This window comes from Lutra lutra, chromosome 1 (genome assembly GCF_902655055.1).
Source record: "Lutra lutra chromosome 1, mLutLut1.2, whole genome shotgun sequence".
Classification (NCBI taxonomy): domain Eukaryota; kingdom Metazoa; phylum Chordata; class Mammalia; order Carnivora; family Mustelidae; genus Lutra; species Lutra lutra.
Genome location: NC_062278.1, coordinates 103,589,182 through 103,611,659, shown reverse-complemented (window position 1 = coordinate 103,611,659; position 22,478 = coordinate 103,589,182). Strand labels below are relative to the sequence as shown.

At 34.9% G+C, this 22,478-nt stretch overlaps 1 protein-coding gene across 1 annotated transcript in view; it reads right to left on the bottom strand.

The window, feature by feature from the left end:
- PIK3CA (phosphatidylinositol-4,5-bisphosphate 3-kinase catalytic subunit alpha) overlaps positions 1 to 22,478 on the bottom strand; it is an 84,695-nt gene that overhangs the window by 32,617 nt on the left and 29,600 nt on the right. Inside the window, exons 2-4 of the mRNA XM_047730953.1 lie at positions 2,846 to 3,273; positions 2,132 to 2,341; positions 546 to 796 (exon numbers count right to left, since the gene is read on the bottom strand). Coding sequence (XP_047586909.1) covers positions 546 to 796; positions 2,132 to 2,341; positions 2,846 to 3,197 — 813 coding nt within the window. The 5' untranslated portion in view covers positions 3,198 to 3,273. The remainder of the gene's footprint in view (positions 1 to 545; positions 797 to 2,131; positions 2,342 to 2,845; positions 3,274 to 22,478) is intronic.

Sequence of the window (22,478 nt, the reverse complement as noted above, 5' to 3'; positions counted from 1 at the left end):
AAATAAATAAATAAGAAAAAAAGAATTAAAAACAATGACCAGAGGATACTCATTATGAAAACACTGTTTATATCTGAACAATGTTAATCAGCTTATCCATGTATCTATAGTTGGACTCAAAATATCAATACATAAAATCTAAAGGAAAAAAAAGCATCTGTTCTCTCAAATTCATCATCAATCTCTCAAATTAAATACAGGATTTTTTTTAAACTAAAAAAAAATTTATTTATTTATTTCTTTGAGAGAGAGTGAGAGAGAGAGCGAAAGCACAAGCAGAAGGAGAGGGAGAAGCAGGAACCCCACTGAGCAGGAAGCCTGATGTGGGGCTTGCTCCTAGGACCCCAAGATGATGACCTGAACTGAAGCAGACGCTAAACTGACTGAGCCACCCAGCTGCCCAAAATAATTACAGAGTATTAAAAATAAACTTATGAAGCTATTCATTAATACTAATCATTGAATTTTCAAAATGTCCTAAAAATACAGATACTTGTCCCCAACTTTTACATTTCACATTAATATTTTTGAAGCTTGTTACTCACCTTATACTGACTTAGAGGATATTTCTCAAGGAAGTATTCATCACATCCACACACTTTTAAAATATACTTGCCCTGATATTCTAAAACACAGAGTTTGAGTTGTTCAGATGATAGCAACATACTTCTGGTTTTTTTCCTGATTGCTTCAGCAATTACTTGTTCTGGCACACAGTCATGGTTGATTTTCAGAGTATACTTCTGCTTGTCATTATTTGGAGAAACTATTACCCAAATCACCACTATTATTTGCCCTATAACAGGGAAACATTAGTAGATGCAATCACCATATATATTTCATTTTTCAAGATACAAATTTTAAAAAGTATGTATTATGTACTACCATTATTCTAACCATAATCAGAAATGACTTATAATCAAACTAATTAAATACAGGTAAATATCAGGCAGAAATCACAAATCTTTCAAATATGACAGGGCTGCCCGGCCATGCCCAAATCTCATGTTTCATGACAAGTATGCAAAACTGTAACTAGTGGGTCACAATACCTGAGTCAAGCTAATTTCCATCCTAAGCTGCATCACATACTTCCTGAGTACAACCCCTGTGAAGAGTGACTCATGATGGTATCAAAGGTTCAACAGTACCTAAAGTAGAAGAGTTTTTGGCAACTATGGGAAAGAATCATGGAGACTTAATGCAAATTCTGAATCAGAAGGAGAGAAAAGGTGGTAGAAGAAGAATATGAATTTTTAAATGTTTTCCTTTTAAGATCAATTAAGCTGGGAGGAAGGAGAGAAGATGATGAAAATGGAAAGAATAAAATTACGGTAGAGTGGTCCAGGTGTTCACAGTATAATTCTTTCAACTTTTCTATAGGAAAAGTTTCATAAAGAATGTTGGTGGAAAATGAAGAGAGACTTTCACTTTAGAAGGTATGCTAAAGTAGAAAAGAATTTCAAATGAAGGTTTTTACATTATACTGCTTTAAACTATTTTGAATAATAAGAGTGAAATAGTAATAAGATGTCTTAACTCATCTACCAACAGAATTTTGTATTTAATAGTGTGTGAAAGCTAACTTACTCTAAAACTTCAAATTGAAAACTTCACTTTGTTATCTTGAAAAATACAGAATGTTTATCTGATACAAAGGACATTTCCATTTCCCCAGAATGTATAAATTTCCATGTTCACTTAATTCTAGAAATTGATATATTAAATGTCAAAAGTCAATCTATATATTATCACTCTTGATCAGATTTAATTATTGCATTTAATATTAAGAAATTTATTTATATGCAAAGTTTTCCCAAAATTTCATAAAGTATTTCTATTTACATTTTTTATTTGTAAAAAGATAATCAGTTGTAACTGTGTAACAATGAATTTCAAACGCAAAGTTCTTTAGTTTTATTGTTAAGATACACAATTCACTGGGATCAGCACTGTACGTTCACAATTCAATCAATAAATATTTATTACATGCATATATATTTGGCACTCAGCCATATCTTGTCAGTATAAACAGTCCCTGTCTTCAAGAAGCTTCTCATCTAGGTGAGATAAAAGGAGATAGAAATTTTTACTATAGTGACCAATTATGGTAGATTGACAAGTTTCTTACCTTTATCTAACTTATTATATATGTGCTTTGGCAGTTCTGGTGAAGATTCTACATTTGGAGGATAGACATACATTGCTCTACTATGAGGTGAATTAAGATCCCGAAGATCCACAGCTTCTTTACAAACATTCAGAATATTTCTTCGGAAGTCCTGTACTTCTGGATCTTTAACCATATCAAATTCACACACTGGCATGCCAATAGCAAAACCTTAAAAAAATTATATAAAGAATATAACATTCTCTTAAACATATAGTACAAACATGTTTCTTACAAATGGGGAACTTGACACATTTGGAAGAGTACAATAAAGAAGTCTCTCTGGGTTTAAAGAAATTTTGATGAATACATAAAGTAAGAGTTGACAAAGACTCAAATATTTTTAACATATAACACATAATATATTCCCGCAGCTTGGAGAAAAGGAAGCAAACATCCATGTAATTTTTAAAAAGAGTAACAAAACCAAACTGGGACATAACAACTTTCTTAAAGAAAAATTTATAGGATATTATTAAAAATAGTTCCTTGGCCAAGTAGTCAAAAAATACTTTTGATTTGTAATGGTTTTTATTTCAAAATCTATTTATTTAAGGTTACAAAGTCAGTTAACAGATTCAGACAAATATTTCAGTAATGAGAAAATAGTTAAGTTTCATAGTTATTTGCTTTTAGAATAGGACAACAATGCCATTGAGACAAAAACTGTCATACCAATTTCTCGATTGAGGATCTTCTCTTCTCGGTTGCCTACTGGCTCAATTACTTTTAAAAAGGGTTGAAAAAGCCGAAGGTCACAAAGTCGTCTTGTTTCATCAAAAAATTCTTCCCGTTCTGCTTCTTGGGTAACACTTACGAAAATGTAAGAAGATTCATCTTGAAGAAGTTGATGGAGAGGGTACTTTCTTGCTTCTTTAAATAATTCATGCTTTATAGTTATTAATGTAGCCTCACGGAGGCATTCTAACGTCACTATCATTCCATTTGGTAGTAAACATTCTACTAGGATTCTTGGGGGCATCAAGTGGATGCCCCACAGTTCACCTGATGATGGTCTTGGAGGCATTGTTCTGATCCTTTTCAAGTTTTACATATAAAACTATTTTAAGGAATTAGATGAGTGGCTGTCCCAAAGCAGAAATCTAAACCAAAGGGGGAAAAAAATATGTTAAAAGAAAAACTACTGGAGAATATATTTATGGCATTACTAAATGTAAAAACTCATTTTCTGTAGTTTGAATTGATTAGGGTATTAATAATTCATCTTAAATATTTTGACAGGGGCTCTTGCTCCAAATTAGGCTGAAAGAATGGATTCCAAAGGAGGAATTAGAAAAAGCACTTGTATTTAATTATTTAATAAAATCATTTAGTTAAAAACGTATTATTTTAATAGATTTTTAAAGGTCAGGTCTTACCAAGACAGAGCCGACCCTATGGGAAGAACATTGAAACTAAAATTCCCATCACATATCACTTTAATCATTCTATTTTATGGAGCAACAGAATTTGGACTGGAAAGATCATGGGTCCACTGCTCTCATTTTAAAGGCGAGTAAAGATGAGAGAAGTCATATCTTCCTTTTCACTCCCTATCTCTCTACCCTGTGGTAATGAGAAATTACATGGCTAGTCTTTTTCTTAAATTAACCTTTGTGATCTCCTTCTTTGTATTATTGTCAAGTGACATTTTAGACCATTCTGCTTTTAGAGTATAATCTGTGTATATATTCACTATAATATAAAGTGTCATCAATGCATTTTCCTTGAGATATGATGATAAATTTGAATGATCCATCTACTTTATCAAAGAACCCAGCCCTAATACTTCTGATTGAAATGAACTGATCTACACACAAATGAGACCCACTGACTCTGTTAGTAAAATGTTTTAACAGTGTTAAGTACTTGTTATATTTTTAAAAATACCAAGTATTATTAGGATTTGAAGTCCTCATTTTTAAAGATGTCAACAATCTCTGGGATTCTTTAGAAGATACTACAAAATCCACAAAGCCACAAGTTTATTTTTTGTTGTTCATATTTTCTTTTATTCAGCAAGCTATACTATAAAGGCACAGGAAAAGGTAAACTGAGAGACTATAAAAAAGAAATGAAAGCTAGAGAAATGAATCAAAAGGTCCCAGATAACTTACTATATTTGATTATTCTATCAGGCACCATGGACAACAGTCATACATGATACTTTGTTTATTCACTAAAAATGTATTGGAGCTAAAAAAAAAAATACTGGGGCTTTTCCACAGGACCATGTTAGGTCCTGGGAATATGACAGTTTGAAGATGACAGGGCCCTTGCCCTTCCAAGGCAAAGTTAAAAGTATGAAGATTATTGGTTTGTTGGGTATAGGATAATTAAATTCACAGGTAATTAAATCCAGAAACTTGTCTTTTCTGACTCCTGTATGTCATGCCCTCAACATCAACAAACTGTTGATTCTATCTCCAGAATCTGCATACTCCACTACTACTCTTAGTATCTTCGGTCAGGCCACAATATTTCTTGTCTGGACCACTACTTAGGCCTAAATGGTGTCCCTGGATCTAGGATTGCCCCCTACAATACATCTTTCACCTTACAGCCAGTGTGAGCCAGAAAGGGCAACAGGGTCTACTTTGAGCAGACGTTTTTGCTGTCTCTAGGTTGCAAACAAGTACTTATAGTATGCTTCAAAGTTCCAATACATGAAGGAGGTGAGAAATAGAAACAGCAAAAATTTCAAACCCTCCCCCATCTCTAGAAATAATAGAAATCAGCTGGAAGACAATAGAGAATGTAAAAACGATTTTTAATAGTTGAAAACGTTTCTTCAAATTTATGAGACCCACTGAAGTTATAGGATTTAAAGCACAATTATTCTATTTCTTACATTTCTAAATGAAAATTCATTGGTTAGTAAAAAGACCAGATGGACCAATCTGTGGGCATAATTATAGAAGTGACTGAAGCTAAGCTTTTTAAAACATACAAAAAAAATTGAAGAATGCAAGGGAAATGCCAAATGACTACTTTTAAATGATGACCTGCCTGCACAAAAAGTTCAAATAACAACAAAACTAAACCACAAGCCACACCAAAACAGCAGCTGTGTTTATAGTTTTCTTTGTTGAATGGTGCTAACAGGTCCACATTATGGAATCACAAGGGCAACTATTTTATATAATATATAACATCTCAGAGTCTCATATGTTCCCTAAAAATTAGCAAAAGAGAAGGTTAGTATAGCAGAGAGATTACTGGTTCTAATCTTTATCCTACTATAGTATATTTATGGTCAGTTAACGATTATTGAATATCCAAGACACACCCTTCTCATTAAGAGAATAAATGTGATCATAGCCATAAAACACTTGGAGATTCTGGAAGGCAGGCAATGTGGCACTGTGGTAGTACTAAATAGAAGAGAGAGGATATTAACTTTGTCTTCTGATGTCAGGCCTTACTCTGTACAAATCATTAGCTCAGAGCTCACAAATGTTAGATACAGATTTTGAATCCAGGTCTAGATGATTTCAAAGTACACACTGTAACCATGCTGCTATTTGGGTTTCAGTTATGACCAGGTAATACTCATTGGTGGTACATAAGAAAATGGGCTCTAAAGTTACACTGGATTCAAATTCTCACTGCCTTAGTAAATAGCTGCTTTGCTTCGGTTTAATTCATCTCACTGAACTTCATTTTCCCCATCCTGTTTTGTTAAGTTGGGATAATGGCAGAAAATTCATCAGATTGTTGTATGAGATAATATATGAAAAACATGTAAGCAAAGAGACTGGCATACAGTAAGCATTCAATAAATGTTAACTATTAATAAACCTGCAAAGTACACCCACACTACCTTTTCAAGCTTATGAATTATCCAGGGCTGGCACCAGATAGGGATTGGAAAAAGCAGCTTGAGTTCTTTTACAGTGGGAGGCAAGTAATAAGGAGCCTTATAAAGGAGTGCTAGTTTCAAGAGCTAAACCTTGAAGGTAGCACTGGTAATGCCACGCTCACCTACAGGACTGGAATAGTACTGAGTGGCTCAGAGGCTGGTACTTTCATAGCTGTCTCTAGTTTCCTGGACTCCTAATATTCCTATTGAAATGGTACAGTTATCTACAGCTTAAGTAAGAAATCCCTTGCTAACCCCCTCTGCCTTTTTTTGGAGGGATATCTACTTGTTCTGGGCTCTAAGCTAAATGTGCTATGAAAACTAAGGTAAATAAATGTTTTCACTTCGGTTGTTGAGGGACTCAGAGTTCACTGGGGAATGAAAGATAAGAACAACGTTGACAATGAAAAATTGTTGTAGGACAGAATATGAATTTAAGTCACGGGAAATCTCCAACTGCTTGAGGAGGTTAGGGAAGGCATCAGAGAGGTAAAATTTAAGTAGAATATTATAGATTAGTAGGGATCGCAGGAAAGGTACGGGCAGCTTGGACATGAGGAAAGTGTTTTAGATTGCCACAAGAGTATGTGTGCAAAGTCACAGACCATGAAAAAACACAGCCTGTTACCAGCAATACAAGTTGTTTTTTATTACTTGAGTTTGAAGTGCATGGGAATAAGTAGGGTTTGTAGCAAGGAGGGAGAGAGGAGAAGTAGGCAGGGGCCAGAAAGGTGCGCAGATTCCTTGTTAAGGAGTTTGAATTTTATGTAGTATGCTGTAAGTAAAGGGAGTCTTCTAAAATATTTTGAGCAAAAGAATATTACATTTTTTTCATGATTTTAAATTTCAGATTTCTAAAAAAAAGTTTCTCTTCAAATAACAGGATATAATCAAATAAGCATTAAACCAAGGTGTAAAAATGGTATCTTCTCAATTCCTCTAATTTTGGGGGAAAAAAATCCCTAGAGTTAAGAAATCAGCATATGTAACTAAATATGCATATGTAATTAAATAAAAGGTCCTTTAACTATAGAAGAAATTAAATGCTGATTAATTAAATCATAAATTAAATGCTGATAAAGAAGGTGGAATTATCTAATGCAAGTGCATAATCTATTTACAAAGGAACTTATTTGAAAAGCAATAGAGGGGAATAAATCACTATAAAGTTAATATTCAATTTAATCTATAATTTGGCAGTTTGAAGTCACAACATGTATTCACTAAAAATAAAATATTTTAAGAGTAAAGAACTACTCTATTGGTTTTTTTCCTTTTCTTTACAAACCCTTGTGTTGAGAGCTGACTTTCCATAGATTGCTGTGAACTTTATTCCACTATGTGGGGAACCCTGACCCAGAAGTAGGGTCTGCCAATGGTTTAGCACTAGGTTCCCAATCAATGTATACTGAGTGACCCGTGAGGGGTAACCCTTTTTTTGGCTGTGACCAATTTCCTGGAACAAGGGGCTCTGCACCGGACCTCAGCCTTAACACTACTGAGCGTTTGAATTCAGTATGTCAGAACGAAATATTCTAATACTGAAAAATCAGAACTATTCAGGACTCTTAGGAAATAAGTTGGTTTTACTTTTCCTAACTTTTTATATATCTAATGATAAGCTATTTCAATTGGGGTGCTCCTGCTTTCTTAAAAAAGTATATGTAACTCACAATTTACCCTTTTCTTGATGCATTACATCCTTATTATAAAACCAATTACTGTGCTATTCTGAAACACAATACAGCAAAGCACTTCAGTATTACTGAAGAGTCTGAGTGTATTTTTGGCCCTACCCCCAAAGACCCCAGATTGGAGATGATGCTTTTTAAAGTGGCCCCCATCTCCTTGTTTTCCAGCCAGCCTGTGACAGTAGCCTCCTCTTCTTCAGTTACTCACTGTGTTTGGGCAGGAGGCACTTAAAGTCTTTGGTTCTTAGAAGGCCTGAACCCACATTTATTTCTTGGTTAGGGCTGGATCTGCATTAGCAGTCCAAATGAGGGCAATGGTATTGCTCAGCGGGAGTAAAGACAACTTTAAGCACAAAATAGCAGAAATGAACAATAAAAACAGTCTCAGAGTCTCCACTGTCACTTGACTTTTATTAGTTGAGGGGTTCTTAATTCATTGGACAATTTAAACATCTAATGTGCTCTCTTTCAGCCCAAGAAGACAATGACATTTTAACAATTTGTTTTTTAATTCAAAGCCTTTCTTTGCTTATATTAATATAACAGTATTTTCAGGTTTCATTGTTTTAAGCAAAGATTGTCAAACTATGACCCACATGCCAAATCCAGCTCAACATCTGCTTTTGTAAATAAATTTAAATGGGAACCCAGCCAATAAACTGTGTTCGTATATTGTCAATGATGTTTTCCCACTACAACAACAGAGTTGAGCAGATGCTATAGAGACGACAGAGCTTAAAATACTTAATATCTGGTCCTTTACAGAAAAAAGTTTGCTGGCTTCTAATAAGGCATCAGAATTACCCAATAAATCAATCTGAGAATTTTCTTTCTTTTTTTTTTACAGATTTATTTATTTATTTGACAGAGAAAGAGTATGAGTGTTAGTGAGGTGAGGGACTGAGGAGCAGAGTCTCAAGCAGACTCCCTGCTGAGCATGGAGCCCGATGTGGGGCTCAATCTCAGGACCCGGAGACCATGACCTGAGCTGAAATTAAGAGTCAGATGCTTAACAACTAAGCCACCCAGGTGCCCCCAACTGGAGAATTTCTAAATGGACATCACGTAATAAATCATCCTTAACCCTGCCTTTTGGACCACAATTCTACAATTTCACTTGAAGTCCTTCAGGGCTGAGGTGGAAAGGAGGCATTAATTTTAAGCCAGTGAAGTTAAGATCCTGAAATAGGAAAGTATCTCAGAAGTCACTAAATTGAACATTTTCAGGTTGGGAGATCATTATCTGATACAGAAAATTTTGTGGAGCACTTCTAAAGTTAACTCTAAACGTTACTATTTCTAAAATTCATTCCATCATTTTTGCCTTTTCTATCTCTTCACATGCCTGTCAGCTATTAGAATTTTCTCTGGGTCTTTTTACCCCCAATTCCTTTAACAATGATTCAAGAGATAGTTTATCTTCATCTTTGTCATTGCTTAAAGTGTTCTTTTGCTAATTAATATTCATCTCAAAATGCAGCAACCAAAATCTAGTATGTATGTATGAATTATGAGTCTCTATAAATACATTCTAAGACTGCAGAGATTTTTTCTGACTTGATTGCTTTAAAATAAAATGTATACATTAGATATTTTAATTCAGGCTTCAATTTCAAAAGTGTATTATATTTAAAACAGTTATTTGCTTTTAAAGTATAATATTACATCTGCATCAGAAAGAAATTAAAATAAGAAAGCTATTTTGAAATGTATGCTTGGAAATTTAGGGGGATAGCTATACTGACTCCACTGGCAGCTTAATCACCTCAAACAGCCATAATCTGTTAAAATAAGTAGCTTGTGTTTTCTAGATATCTATGTTCCACAAATACAGAAGCTTCCTAAGTATTTACCGAATGAACAAAAGTTTTACAAATACTTATTTCTTATTTAACTGATACTTTTAACCAATGTTATTTGATTTAATGGACATATATGAGTATATTTAGATATATATTGACAAGATATTTTCCACCCTCATTCTCAGAGAGCTCAACAAGAAAACATTAACATGTAGTTTTGCTGCTAACTCAGTTGCATCTCTTTATTTACTCATTAACTAGAAAATATACTTCCCTGTTTTTTTACATTACCAAATGGATCCTTACTTTAGTCTGATCAGGACAAAATAAAAACCTGCCTCTATACTTGCTACAGAAATAACATGATTAAAATCTGGATTAATAATTCTAAGATCTGATTACTCTCCTTAAAAGTTACTTTAAATACTTCATTACTTACTCCCTTTTCTTTTTTTTTTTTTTAAAGATTTTATTTATTTATTTGACAGAGAGAGATCACAAGTAGACTTACTCCCTTTTCTTAATGTTACCCAGACTCTTACATATATGTCTATAATTGTACCTTAATACATTCTTACTGAAGTTATCTATATCCATATTTGACTTTCTACTAGACTATGAACTTTTTCAGGATAGGATCTTTTTTGGGGTCACTACAGTCCTAGAGCATAAGAAGTAGGAAAACTAAATTGTTAAAGTTAGCCCAAGGGAAGTCCCAGGGCCTGAAATAAAGAGAAGTAGCAATAGTTAATAGAAGAAAGAGATGGATGAAAACATAAAGGGAAATCAAAAACACTGAGAGACTAACTGGATTTGAAGGTAAGAAGCATAATTTTAAACACATTTTACTGTAGTGGAAATGCATGGGAAACAAGTGTTTTTCAGCATGATTTTCCAGGAGCCCCAGTAGGGGCCTCTAAAATTTTCTTCCTCTAAGAGTCACTGAGCTGTTGTTGGAGTGAGTCCAAAGGGACAGCTGTAATATACACTAGTGCTGGAGGGATGAATTTTATCCACTTCTTTCAAAATGCTGTCCTTCACTGACCTTTACAAGCTGACCATGAGAAAACAGATTTAACTCATTCTCTTAGTTATTCAGAGAGAGACCTTAACAATTTCAGGGTGGAAAATCGAGTTCTCATGACCGGTATATAGAAAATTTAAATTCCTTTAGAAGGGAATATAATTCATTTTCACTATTAAATTCATAATACTGTGAAATACACTTCAGAGATTTAAAAATACATTTCAGAGATTTAATGATTTATTTAAAACAAGAGTTCCCAAATATGAGGTTCATAGGTGGGCTTAGGAAGGGTCTGTGCTAATCGATTTAAAAAAAAAATAATGACAAATAATTAAGTTCTAAGTCAGTAATGTCTATGTCAACATAGACTTTTTTTTTTTTTAAAGATTTTATTTATTTATTTTGAGAGAGAGAAAGAGAGAGCATGAGTGGGGAGAGGGGCAGAGGAAGAGGGTGAAGTAGACGCCTGGCTAAGCAGGGAGTCGAACACAGGGCTTGATCCCAGGACCCTGAGATCATGACCTGAGCTGAAAGCAGATGGTTAACTAACTAAGCCACCCTGGTGCCCCTGTAGACTTTTGATTATCAATAAATGTGAACAAGGACTTTTTATTAGGTGGGTTAAAAGAATCTAGTGTGACTAGCAGAACTGAGGGTAAACAAGCATCAGAGTTACTAATTCAGTATAGATTAATACTTGATCTTAGATTATTAAAAAAGGAACTTGAATTCTATATTTTATATAAAGAAACCTCACTAAACCTCAAAATACGGAGTCACTAATTTTCCCAATTTGAACTCCGAAAATTCAAATTTTAGTGTGTGATAAAATTTCTTAAAATTTAAGATCAAAAAGAGACTAAATATTAGTAGATAGAGGTGATAGGTAGACATATAGACAGGATTATGAGGAAAAGCAAACATAGTTAAGGTACAAAATACAAAAAAAGATATTTCAGAATATCATTCAATTTAAAAAGACAAATGACTCTTCAGTGACATAGAGTTTTCCAGGAAATATTTATTTTCTCTTTGTGAGGGAGTCAAGGCAGATTATCATAGTTTCACATAAAACAAGCAGCAGGCAGTCAAAAGTCAACAGTAAATTAGGCAACTCTAGAAACCCCATTTACGTTTTTAGATCCAGATGGCAGTAGTTGGTAAGCTATGATTCCAAAATATAGAACTGAAAGAATGACTAATACTTCAAATGAAAAACACATTAATATTTTGCCTTATTTTTCTAGTAGTAGAATACTTTTGCTCTAATTCTTTGATTTCTCCTTATTAACCAGCCCACCTTATGACTGATGGCATGTACTGATAAGGCAGGTGGACAGAATCATGGGTGCCTCTTTCTGCCCAAAGGACAAAGCTAATGATTCCATAAAGAAAATCTAACCAGTGACTTGAGCTTTAACATCTTAATACCTGGAACAAATAATCAATGGAGCTGAAAACATTTTGGAAACCTCTACATTTTTTTCAACTAGGGTATTATTCACTGTTGAGTAGCAAAGAAAACAACATATATGAACCCAGTCTAGTTCTAGGGGTAGAAGAGAAATGGTCTAACCAGGGTTTTTGCTTTTGTTGAGATCATTGCTCTATCATCCTCAGCTCTACCAACCTTATGGAGAAATCTGCAATTCTTTTTTTTTTGTTTTTTAAAGATTTTATTTATTTATTTGAGAGCAAGCAAGGTGAGGGGGGAAGGGGCATAAGGATAGTTAAGAAAGAGTCCTAAGCAGACTCTGCCGAGAGTGCAGAGCCCGACATGCAGCTCGATCTCACAACCCTGACATCACAACCTGCGCAGAAACCAAAAATCTGTTGCCTGACTGCCACGTAGGTGCCCCAAGAGAACTCTGCAATTCTTTAGACTTTTCCAGGAGTTTCCTTATTTGCACAAAGTGAATAAAAATAGTTATTATCTCACAATGATTGATAAGAGTTAAATGAAACAATATATGTAAAATCCTAGCATAGTGCTTGGTGCATGGAAATTCAAAGAAGTTTCCTTCTCTTATCTATTGGATCCATGCTATCTAGATCCATCGGTCCAGAGAGGAGCCAGAACTTAAGTGTTTCAGCTTATTTTATAATTATTAAAAAATATTTTGATGCAGAATATTTTACTTATGTATTTGAAATCTGTATAAATGTCTCTGTCCTCATCTTTATATTTGTCTCTGTATTCTTATTGAACTGCAAAATTCTTAAAGGATGAAGCCTGTACCTGTTTTTTTTTTTTTCTTTAAGATTTTATTCATTTATTTGTGAGAGCGAGCACATGAGTAGGGAGACGGGCAGAGGGAAAAGGGAAAGCAGACTCCTGACTGAGCATGAAGCTGTATGGGGCTTGATCCCAGGAGCCTGAGATCATGACCTGAGTTGAAGTCAGATGTTTAACTTACTGAGCCACCCAGGTATCCTGAGGCCTGTCTCTGTTGAACTCAGTTTATACACTCAGTAGAGCATAAGCATCAAATGGACATTTGATATATTTCAATAATGATAAAACATAAAAACAATCAAATACAAGTCAACAAGAGCATAAGAAAATGGCAGAAGAAATATATACAAAAATTCTTATTTTAGGGGCACCTGGGTGGCTCAGTGGATTAAGCCTCTGCCTTTGGCTTAGGTCATGATCTCAGGGTCCTGGGATCGAGCCCCGCATTGGGCTCTCTGCTCAGCAGGGAACCTGCTTCCTCCCTCTCTCTGCCTGCCTCTCTGCCTACTTGTGATCTCTCTCTCTGTCAAATAACTAAAATCTTAAAAAAAAATTTATTTTAGAATCATATATAATTGGTAAAATCTACTTCTTTTTATGTATATATGAAATTATATTGGTTTTCTTATTTAAAGAAAAAGAGAAAATGCAATGAGTGATAGAGATGAAAATGCAAAGTCATAGTAACAAATATTTTTGGTTCTTGGACTGAAAAAAATAATGACCAGTTAAGAAAAGAGAGAAGTAAAAGGGTATTATATAGACCGTACCACTGATTTTCTTTTCATATTTAAAAAAAAAGGCTTTTAATCATATTTGGTTTGATTGAAAATAAGCAGGAATGATCTTTTTGGGCTAAAAACCAAAAACACAGCTCATCTCCTACATTAAATAATATACTATCTGGTTCACTGAAGCAATATTTAAAGGAAATTTGGTATAATATGGAGAGTAACTTTGTACAAGAGAAAAAAACTTTCCTTGTAAATTGTTACAAACTAGTCTCTTTCATATAAAGAGAGAAATAATCCTCAAATATTTAAATTGTATAGGTGTATCTACATCTTCAAGGGCCAAAAGTATACTTCAACAAGATAGGGAAAAGAGAACCCCAATTATGTGCCTGGTTGTGTCCATGAAAACTTAACCAATATGAGATCAATGCAGAGACCAGCCCAGCAAGGAAGGAAGGAAGGAAATGCAAAATATGGCAGTGCTCTTGAAATGTTATTCCTATTTTCTGTTAAGCAAACTTTTCAGGCTGCAAGGGAACATAAAGAGAAAAGGACCTTAATGTTTAACCTTTTACAAGTCAGTTTACAACCAAACTTATTACTGATGATAACTAAAATATGGGGCTCGTAGTCCATAGTAATTCCCCTTTACAAATGAGACTCATGTGCTTCAGGAACAAAAGCAATTTATTATTTGGTATTGCACAGATGGTGCCATCCACACATTGTTTCATGATTTATGGGTTAAGAAAAAAGAATAAAAGGGTTCTACTTTTCAGCTTAAAATCAGTATGAAAACTAACTCCCCCCTGTTTTTTTTTCAAAAGCCTGGAGGTTTCACAAAAAGTAACTTCATTCTTTCTTGCCCTAAAGAATCTAACACCATCCTAGACTTGGTTGATTTGTAAAATTGTTATTTCCTGGCTGCTAATGATGGAGAAAGAAGAAACAAAAAGGGTACATCATCCAGATCCTAGCTAGATAAATTCACTGGGAAGCCCAAGAATATCTAGATTAAATATCTTAAATAAGAACATCTAGAAAGAGGTAACTGTAGCAATGTGTCTTCCAGCTCCCTTAACTATTCTTTTAAAGACCTGTAACAAATTGAAGGCAAGAGGTTTCCATAAGCCATCAGGAGTAAGAATTTACTTCAAGTTTATCAAATGACTTTTTCTTTTTTCTTTATTTTATTTTTCTAGTATAGTATAATGCCTTTGTAAGCCTTTCCATATCTTTGAATACCTCAAGAATCTTCTTCCAAGTCTTCCTGCGCTATGGGTAAGGGTGGATGAACTTCTGGAAAACACTTGCTTCACACTATTTCTTTTTGTTTTCTTTACTCATCAAGCATGAACAGCTACCTTATTTCCTTATATCATGAGATGAAGACATAGTTTAATTACTTCTGGGGATTCTAGTCAGGTATAATTCCTTCTGGTGGTAGCTCTCTAGTGTCTAGATGCATTAAAACTCGTTTGCACTCCACTGGTTAACCCTATGGTCTTTCTTGATTATAAAAAGATGAGTCTTGCACACCAACCTTATACTGCCATTATAAAGTGAAACTTGGGTTAACTACAGATCTCTCAGTAGACCTAGTTGTTCTTTCTTCCTTGTACAGAACAGGTCGTTTGTGTCCACAGACAAAGAGAAAAGAATCCCAAAATGATAAAATAGTAATTGTTCAATCTAGTCCACTCCAATAAAGAGAGCTACCTTTGATTGGAGGTACTGGCAGACACAATATATTCACCTAATAGAATCCAGACATATTTCATAGAGGGTCTCTTTGCTTTGGAGTATTATTTTCATTTTTTTACCAACTCAACATTCTAAATTCAAAATGCCATCTGCTCCATTTTCTGACAATGACAGAATAGTTTAGTATTTAATAGTAATGGGGAAAAAACTCCACTGCAAGTAATAATTGACCAACTTTAATAGTGATTTATCATCCTTCAATATTTGACCTATGATAAAGGGGCTATTTCACTAAAGCAAAATTTGAAGTAATGCTGAATAGCTATTTGGCAAGCAAAGGACAGAGCTCTCAGAAGTGCAATCAGAGAGAGAGAGAGGAGCTTAATTTCAGCACAAGCACCACCTAGCCAAGATGTGAACAGGAAAGTTCTATGAATGATAGCATGGCAACGTCGAGGCACGTAAGCACAAATATTTTAAAAATCTATTTTTTTAAGCCAATACAATATGGGCACAGTACCTCAGAATCCACTTGATAAGAGAGAAGTATTAGTAGATGGTCTTTACTTTGTCTTTTTAAACATTTATTGTTCACTTATAGTTAATATGGTGTAATACACCACATATCTGAAAAGCTATAGTTATTATACTTTAAAATGAAAGCAATGTGAATGACAATTTGAAATGGGTGTCACTGTAAAAATAGCAACATAAGTGACCAGTAAGTAGAATATTTCTATTTTATTCACTGATGTTCAATATGTCATCTGTTGACCACCTAAGGCATATTATTAAACAATACATTACTTATAATAATTCAGTAAGTTAAAGTGTTTCCTTGGAAAATGTATCAACTGACAAAAAGTTGTAAACCAGTTATTTAACCTAAGTCATTAAACTATTATCCCAACAACTGCTTCACACATTACAATTTATTAGGTAATCTTGCTGAAAGTAAAATAAAGGCACAGAGTGAGATGTAAGAAGTTTGAAACAGATAAAGGAGCTAAAGTTCTAAACATTCACTAGGGTGTAATAACTCAAGAAAGGGAATGAATGCAAATACTAAAGTGAAGAGAGAAGGGAGTTCCGGAGTTGGAGAGAGACACCGTGGAGGACAAGAACAGAAACTTTTGAGTCTGTGCTCAGTAATGGTTATTACGGAGATGGATACATGATGGAGAAGGCTGATATGAAAATGTGGAAAACATTTATTATGGTACATAAAAAGCACATTCAAACCTCTATTTCTTAACTGCAAGATTAAGGTTAAACAAAACTAGACCATTAACATTTACTTATTTTTAAAAAGATTTACTTATTTTTAAGATTTTGTTTATTTATTTGACACACAGAGAGAAACAGCTAGAGAGGGGACAAAAGCAGGGGGAGTGGGAAAGGGAGAGGGAGAAGCAGGCTCTCCTGAGTAGGGAGCCGGACATGGGGCTCAACCCTAGGACCCTAAGATCATAACCTGAGCTGAAGGCAAATTCTTCTTAAGTGACCGAGCCACCCAGGCGCCCCTGGGCCACAAACTTTTAACTTCATCTAGTCAATACTAATAATTTCTACTATTTGATAGTTGCTTAATGGTCTAAGTGGTCACAATTTGTTAGTCTCACACCAATTTGGTGGGGCATAAGAAAAAAAGGCACAGAAAAAAATTCTTTAAAGTATTCCCACTGTCAATACTGCAAGTCAGAAATTCACCTTTTGTCTCAAAGTTTTTCTCAAAGATAAAAGTATGGGTTCTACTTTTATAGCATAATTAACAAAACCACAATAATTAGCTTATTAGTTTAAAAAAATCTACTTTCACATCTCTAGGAATCAGCTAATTAAAACCTGTGCTTGGCTCCTTTGTTCCAATTGGCTTTACAATACTAGTGTTCTTACCCATTACTAGTCTACTCACAATGGTATCATTAGCACTAAGATCCAAATAACAGTGCTGTATTTATGACTGCACTTTAGTTTACACAAAAGCAAAATTCTGAGAAGAGCATGAGTCATTATCCCCAGGGTAAAAAAATAATGTTTCTTGGTCAGAATATGAAACTTATTACTGAAACCAGTAATTTAGCCTAGAAATTCCTTTCCTGAATAAATGGAACAGAATGTTTCTTTTCTCTATTCGAACACTCCAAAACTAGACAGAACTGTCCATCTGTCTGCTTTTACTACTCTACATATCTGGTGTGTGGTGACAGAAAAACAACCTTTAGTCTAACTATTTTCAGTACTGCTCTTTTGTTCTGCCCTGTCAGAATATCATCTTCCCAGGACAAAATACAGAGACAGACAGGCAGGCAGACAGACAGACAGACACACACACACATACACCCTCCCTCACTATTTGGGTAATCTATTACAAAGTCACTGTAAAACATGTAGAGGACATTCTAAAAGTGGATATTTATTTCCATAATGTTAAATGTTCGAATGTTCTCAAGTTCATATTTTATATCTCATCTTAAAATATCTTCATTATTAAAAGGTAAAAGTTACAAAGATAAGGAACTACTGGGGTGCGTGGGTAGCTCAGTAGGTTAAGCATCTGCCTTCGGCTTAGGCCATGTTCCTGTGGTCCTGGGATTGAGCCCAGGTTGGGCTCCCAGCTTGGCAGGGACTCTGCTTTTCCCTCTTTCTGCCACTCCCCCTGCTTCTGCTCTCTCATTCTCTCTCTCTCTCTCTTTCTCAAAGTCTTTTTAAGAAAAGATAAGGAACTAATGATGTTTTAAATGATTTAAAGTTTTCCCCCCAAATTTTCTAAAATCAAGTCAAAATAATCTTGCTAGGATATTCTTCTGGTCTCCTTTGTTTCTTTTGTTAGTACCTCTTAACTCTCTTTATTCATCACCACTCTCTCAATCTCTAAGGTTGGACACTTTGGAGTTCTCAATTCCTTTTGTATGATATCACTTCTACCCATTAAATCACCCCAAAATTCATCACTTTTGGGGGGAGTATCGTCTCTTTCATTACTAAACCCTAAGGAGTTCTCATATGGAACAAGGATAGGTCTCTAATTCAACAAGCATTCATAAAGCCATTGCTATCTACAAGACACTAACAAAGTAAAAAGGGGGAAAAAACGATTCACATGTGCATAGAAGAGAAGGTGAAAAGGGCAGAGTTTTAACCTTTATTACCTTACAATCTACAAGACAGAATATAGTAATTATAGGAGAAAGTTTAAGTATGTACTTGCTTACGGGAAAGATGCTGGTAGGATCTGGTAGGACTGGTAGGATTTCTGACAGCTACAAAATGAGGAGACGTTTAAGTGTACAGTAAGAACTAAGGTAAAAAGCCCTGAAAACACAGTACTCAATCCCTTCCCCCAATTTGCTATCCAGTGTCACTGAAACTGGCTACCTAAAACATATATCTAATCCCATCACTACTCAATTAAAATAATATAGTGAATTTCTGCTATCTAGAATATACTTCAAACTCAAAGCCTCACCAACCATTACAACTATGCTCTGTGCTTACGCTTTCCCCCCACACTCCAAGCTCTAACCTTTCTCAATCAATCTTTTTCTTTTAGTTTTCTTTGCGTTCTAAGAGTCCACGATCTTTCTCCCACATCTATTCTCATTCATTGCCATTTCAATCATACCTTTCCCATAAATTCAGCCCAATGCTTTCCCTTCTGTCCTTTCACAGTCTCACTAAACTTGGTTTATAATTCCAGATTAACTTTAGAATCATTTTGTGAAATTCAAAACAAAGATCAAAGCAAAACTTGTACTTTGATTGAGAAACTTGATTTGTACTAATTTAGGGAGAACTGACATTTTTACAAGATATCTTTCCTATCCAAGGATGTACTTAACACTTATCTAAGTTTGTTTTCCAATGTTCTTTAGTACTTTTTAATTGTACTATAATTAACATAGAGTGAACTACACATATCTTAAGTGTTAAGTTTGATGACTTTTGACAACTTTTTATAACCATGTAACCACCATACAAAACAAGATATAGGACATATCTATTACCTGGAACATTACCTCACGCTCTTTTCCAATTCATTTCTCTCTCTGCCCCTAGATTATTGCATTTTCATTTCTGTAATCATAAGTTACTTTTACAGGTTCGTGACTTCATATAAATCGAATCACACAGTGTATACTCTCTTGTGTTTGGCTTCTTTGCTTAACATATCTGAGATTTATCCATGTTGTTAATGTATCAGTAATCAATTCTTTTAAATTGTCAGGTAGCAGTCCAAAATATATTTCAACTTGTTTATCCACTCTCCAGTTGTTGACTATATAGGCTGTTATGGCTTTGGCCATAAACATTCTTTTTTTTTTTTTTTTTGAGGTTTTTTTTTTTTTTTTTTTTTTCAGCATAACAGTATTCATTGTTTTTGTACCACACCCAGTGCTCCATGCAGTCCATGCCCTCTCTAATACCCACCACCTGGTTCCCCCAACCTCCCACCCCCCCACCTCTTCAAACCCTTCAGATTGTTTTTCAGAGTCCACAGTCTCTCATTGTTCACCTCCCCTTCCAATTTCCCCCAACTGCCTTCTGCTAACTCCCCATGTCAAAATGGATAAAAGACCTCAACGTGAGACAGGAATCCATCAGAATCCTAGAGGAGATCATAGGCAGTAATCTCTTTGATATCAGCCACAGCTTTCAAGATATGTCTCCAAAGGCAAAGGAAACAAAAGCCAAAATAAACTTTTGGGACTTCATCAAAATCAAAAGCTTCTGCACAGCAAAGGAAACAGTCAAGAAAACAAAGAGGCAACCCACAGAATGGGAGAAGATATTTGCAAATGACAGTACAGACAAAAGATTGATATCCAGGATCTATAAAGAACTCAAACTCAACACACACAAAACAGATAATCATATCAAAAAATGGGCAGAAGATATGAACAGACACTTCTCCAATGAAGACATACAAATGGCTATCAGACACATGAAAAAATGTTCATCATCACTAGCCATCAGGGAGATTCAAATTAAAACCACATTGAGATATCACCTTACACCAGTTAGAATGGCCAAAATTAGCAAGACAGGAAACAACATGTGTTGGAGGGGATGTGGAGAAAGGGGAACCCTCTTACACTGTTGGTGGGAATGCAAGTTGGTTCAGTCTCTTTGGAGAACAGTGTGGAGATTCCTCAAGAAATTAAAAATAGAACTTCCCTATGACCCTGCAATTGCACTACTGGGTATTTACCCCAAAGATACAGATGTAGTGAAAAGAAGGGCCATCTGTACCCCAATGTTTATAGCAGCAATGGCCACGGTTACCAAACTGTGGAAAGAACCAAGATGCCCTTCAATGGACGAATGGATAAGGAAGATGTGGTCCATATACACTATGGAGTATTATGCCTCCATCAGAAAGGATGAATACCCAACTTTTGTAGCAACATGGACGGGACTGGAAGAGATTATGCTGAGTGAAATAAGTCAAGCAGAGAGAGTCAATTATCATATGGCCATAAACATTCTTATATAATTTTTTTTGTTTTTGTTTTAGTGGACTTTCATCTCTTTTGGCAAATACTTAGGAGTAAAATGCTCGGTTGTATGGTATGCAGACTGACTACTTATCCTTAAGAAGGCCTGCTTGCAAGGTCTGGGAACTTGGATCATAGATTCAGAAAGGATTTCCACCCCCTAAGTGATAAAAGTGGCTCACTGTGCCTAAATTGTTTATGAAAACAATATTTTATTCTAAATACCTGCTTGCCTTCTGCAATTTGGGTATGTGCTGGGCAGAGAGATCAGCCTCAAAATATTCATGTACTGAATCTAAGAAGCTTCCCTGGTTGTCTATATTTAATTTACGCTGTCTCAACTTCTTGCTGGGGAATTTACATGTATCTTACGTGACTCCATCGCAAGAGGACCCTCAGAGGCCTGCACCTAATCTACCCTGGATTTCTCCCCATGCACCTTTTCCTTTTGCTGACTGTGGTTTGTACCCTTTTACTGTAATAAACCATGGTCATAAGCACGATTACACATACAGTCCTGGGAGTTCTCTTAGTAAACCATTGAACCTGGGGGTGGTCTTGGTGACCTCCCAATACATAAGGTAAATGTTATGTTTAACTTTGTAGGCAGTTCTCCAAAGTGACTGACCATCTGGCATTCCCACCAGCAATAAATGAGAATTCCAGTTGCTCTATATACTCATAACTAGTCAGCTGTACCAGTTTTTCTATTTTAGCTTAGATTCTAGTGGGCATGGAGTGGTATATAAAAACACTATGGTTTTAATTTGCATTTACTGATGACTAATGATGTTGAAATTTTTTCATGTGCTTATTGGCCATTTGTTTATCTTCTGTGGAATGTCTGTTTGAGTCTTTACACATTTTTATACCAGGTAGTTGATTTTTTAAAAATGTTGACTTCAGAGGTTCTTTAGATATTCTGGATTTAAGTTCTTTTGCCACTTACAAGAACTGAGAATATTTTTTTTTCCATTCTGTGGTATATCTATTCATTTTAATGTTGTCTTTTGAAGAGCACAAATTTTTGAGAGTCTTATTTATCTCATTTTCTTTTATGACCAGTGCTTCTTAAGTCTTGTCCAAGAAATCTTTGTCTTCTTAATAGTTTTAAAAGATTTCTTCATGTAAATTCTGCTACAGCCAACTAAGTTTATTTCTTAGATAAGTGATCTTTTTGTTAATTTTATAAATGAGTTCTTCTCTTCCATTATATAACTGGTCATTGTTCATATAAAAGAAAACTATGGTTTATTTATATATTAAGATTATAATACCAAGACGACATACAGGAAAAGGTGGATAAGTACGATTAAGTAAAAGTAAAAAAATCTAGTTTGGCAAAAGTACCACAAAACAAATGGAAAGACCTCTGGCTAACTGGTAATGAAATATTTTTAATACATAGGACAAAAGGCTAATTTTTTGTGAAATTTAGAAACAGCTCAGACAAGTTAATAAGAAAAAGATGAGTAAGAAAACAGTACAAATGCAGTCTGGAAAAAGGAAACTTAAACGGGATAAGCTTAAGAAAATAATTTAAAAATGCAAACAAAACGATATATTTCTATTTTTTACTTATCAGATTGAAAAACATTAAGCATTAAACATCTGCTTTCAGCTCAGGTCATGATCCCAGGTTCCTGGGATTGAATCCCGCCCACATTAGGCTCCTTGCTCAACAGGGAACTTCTCCCCCTGCCTCCTGCTCCCCCTGCTTGTGCATTCTCTCTCTCCCCCCATCTCTTTTTGGC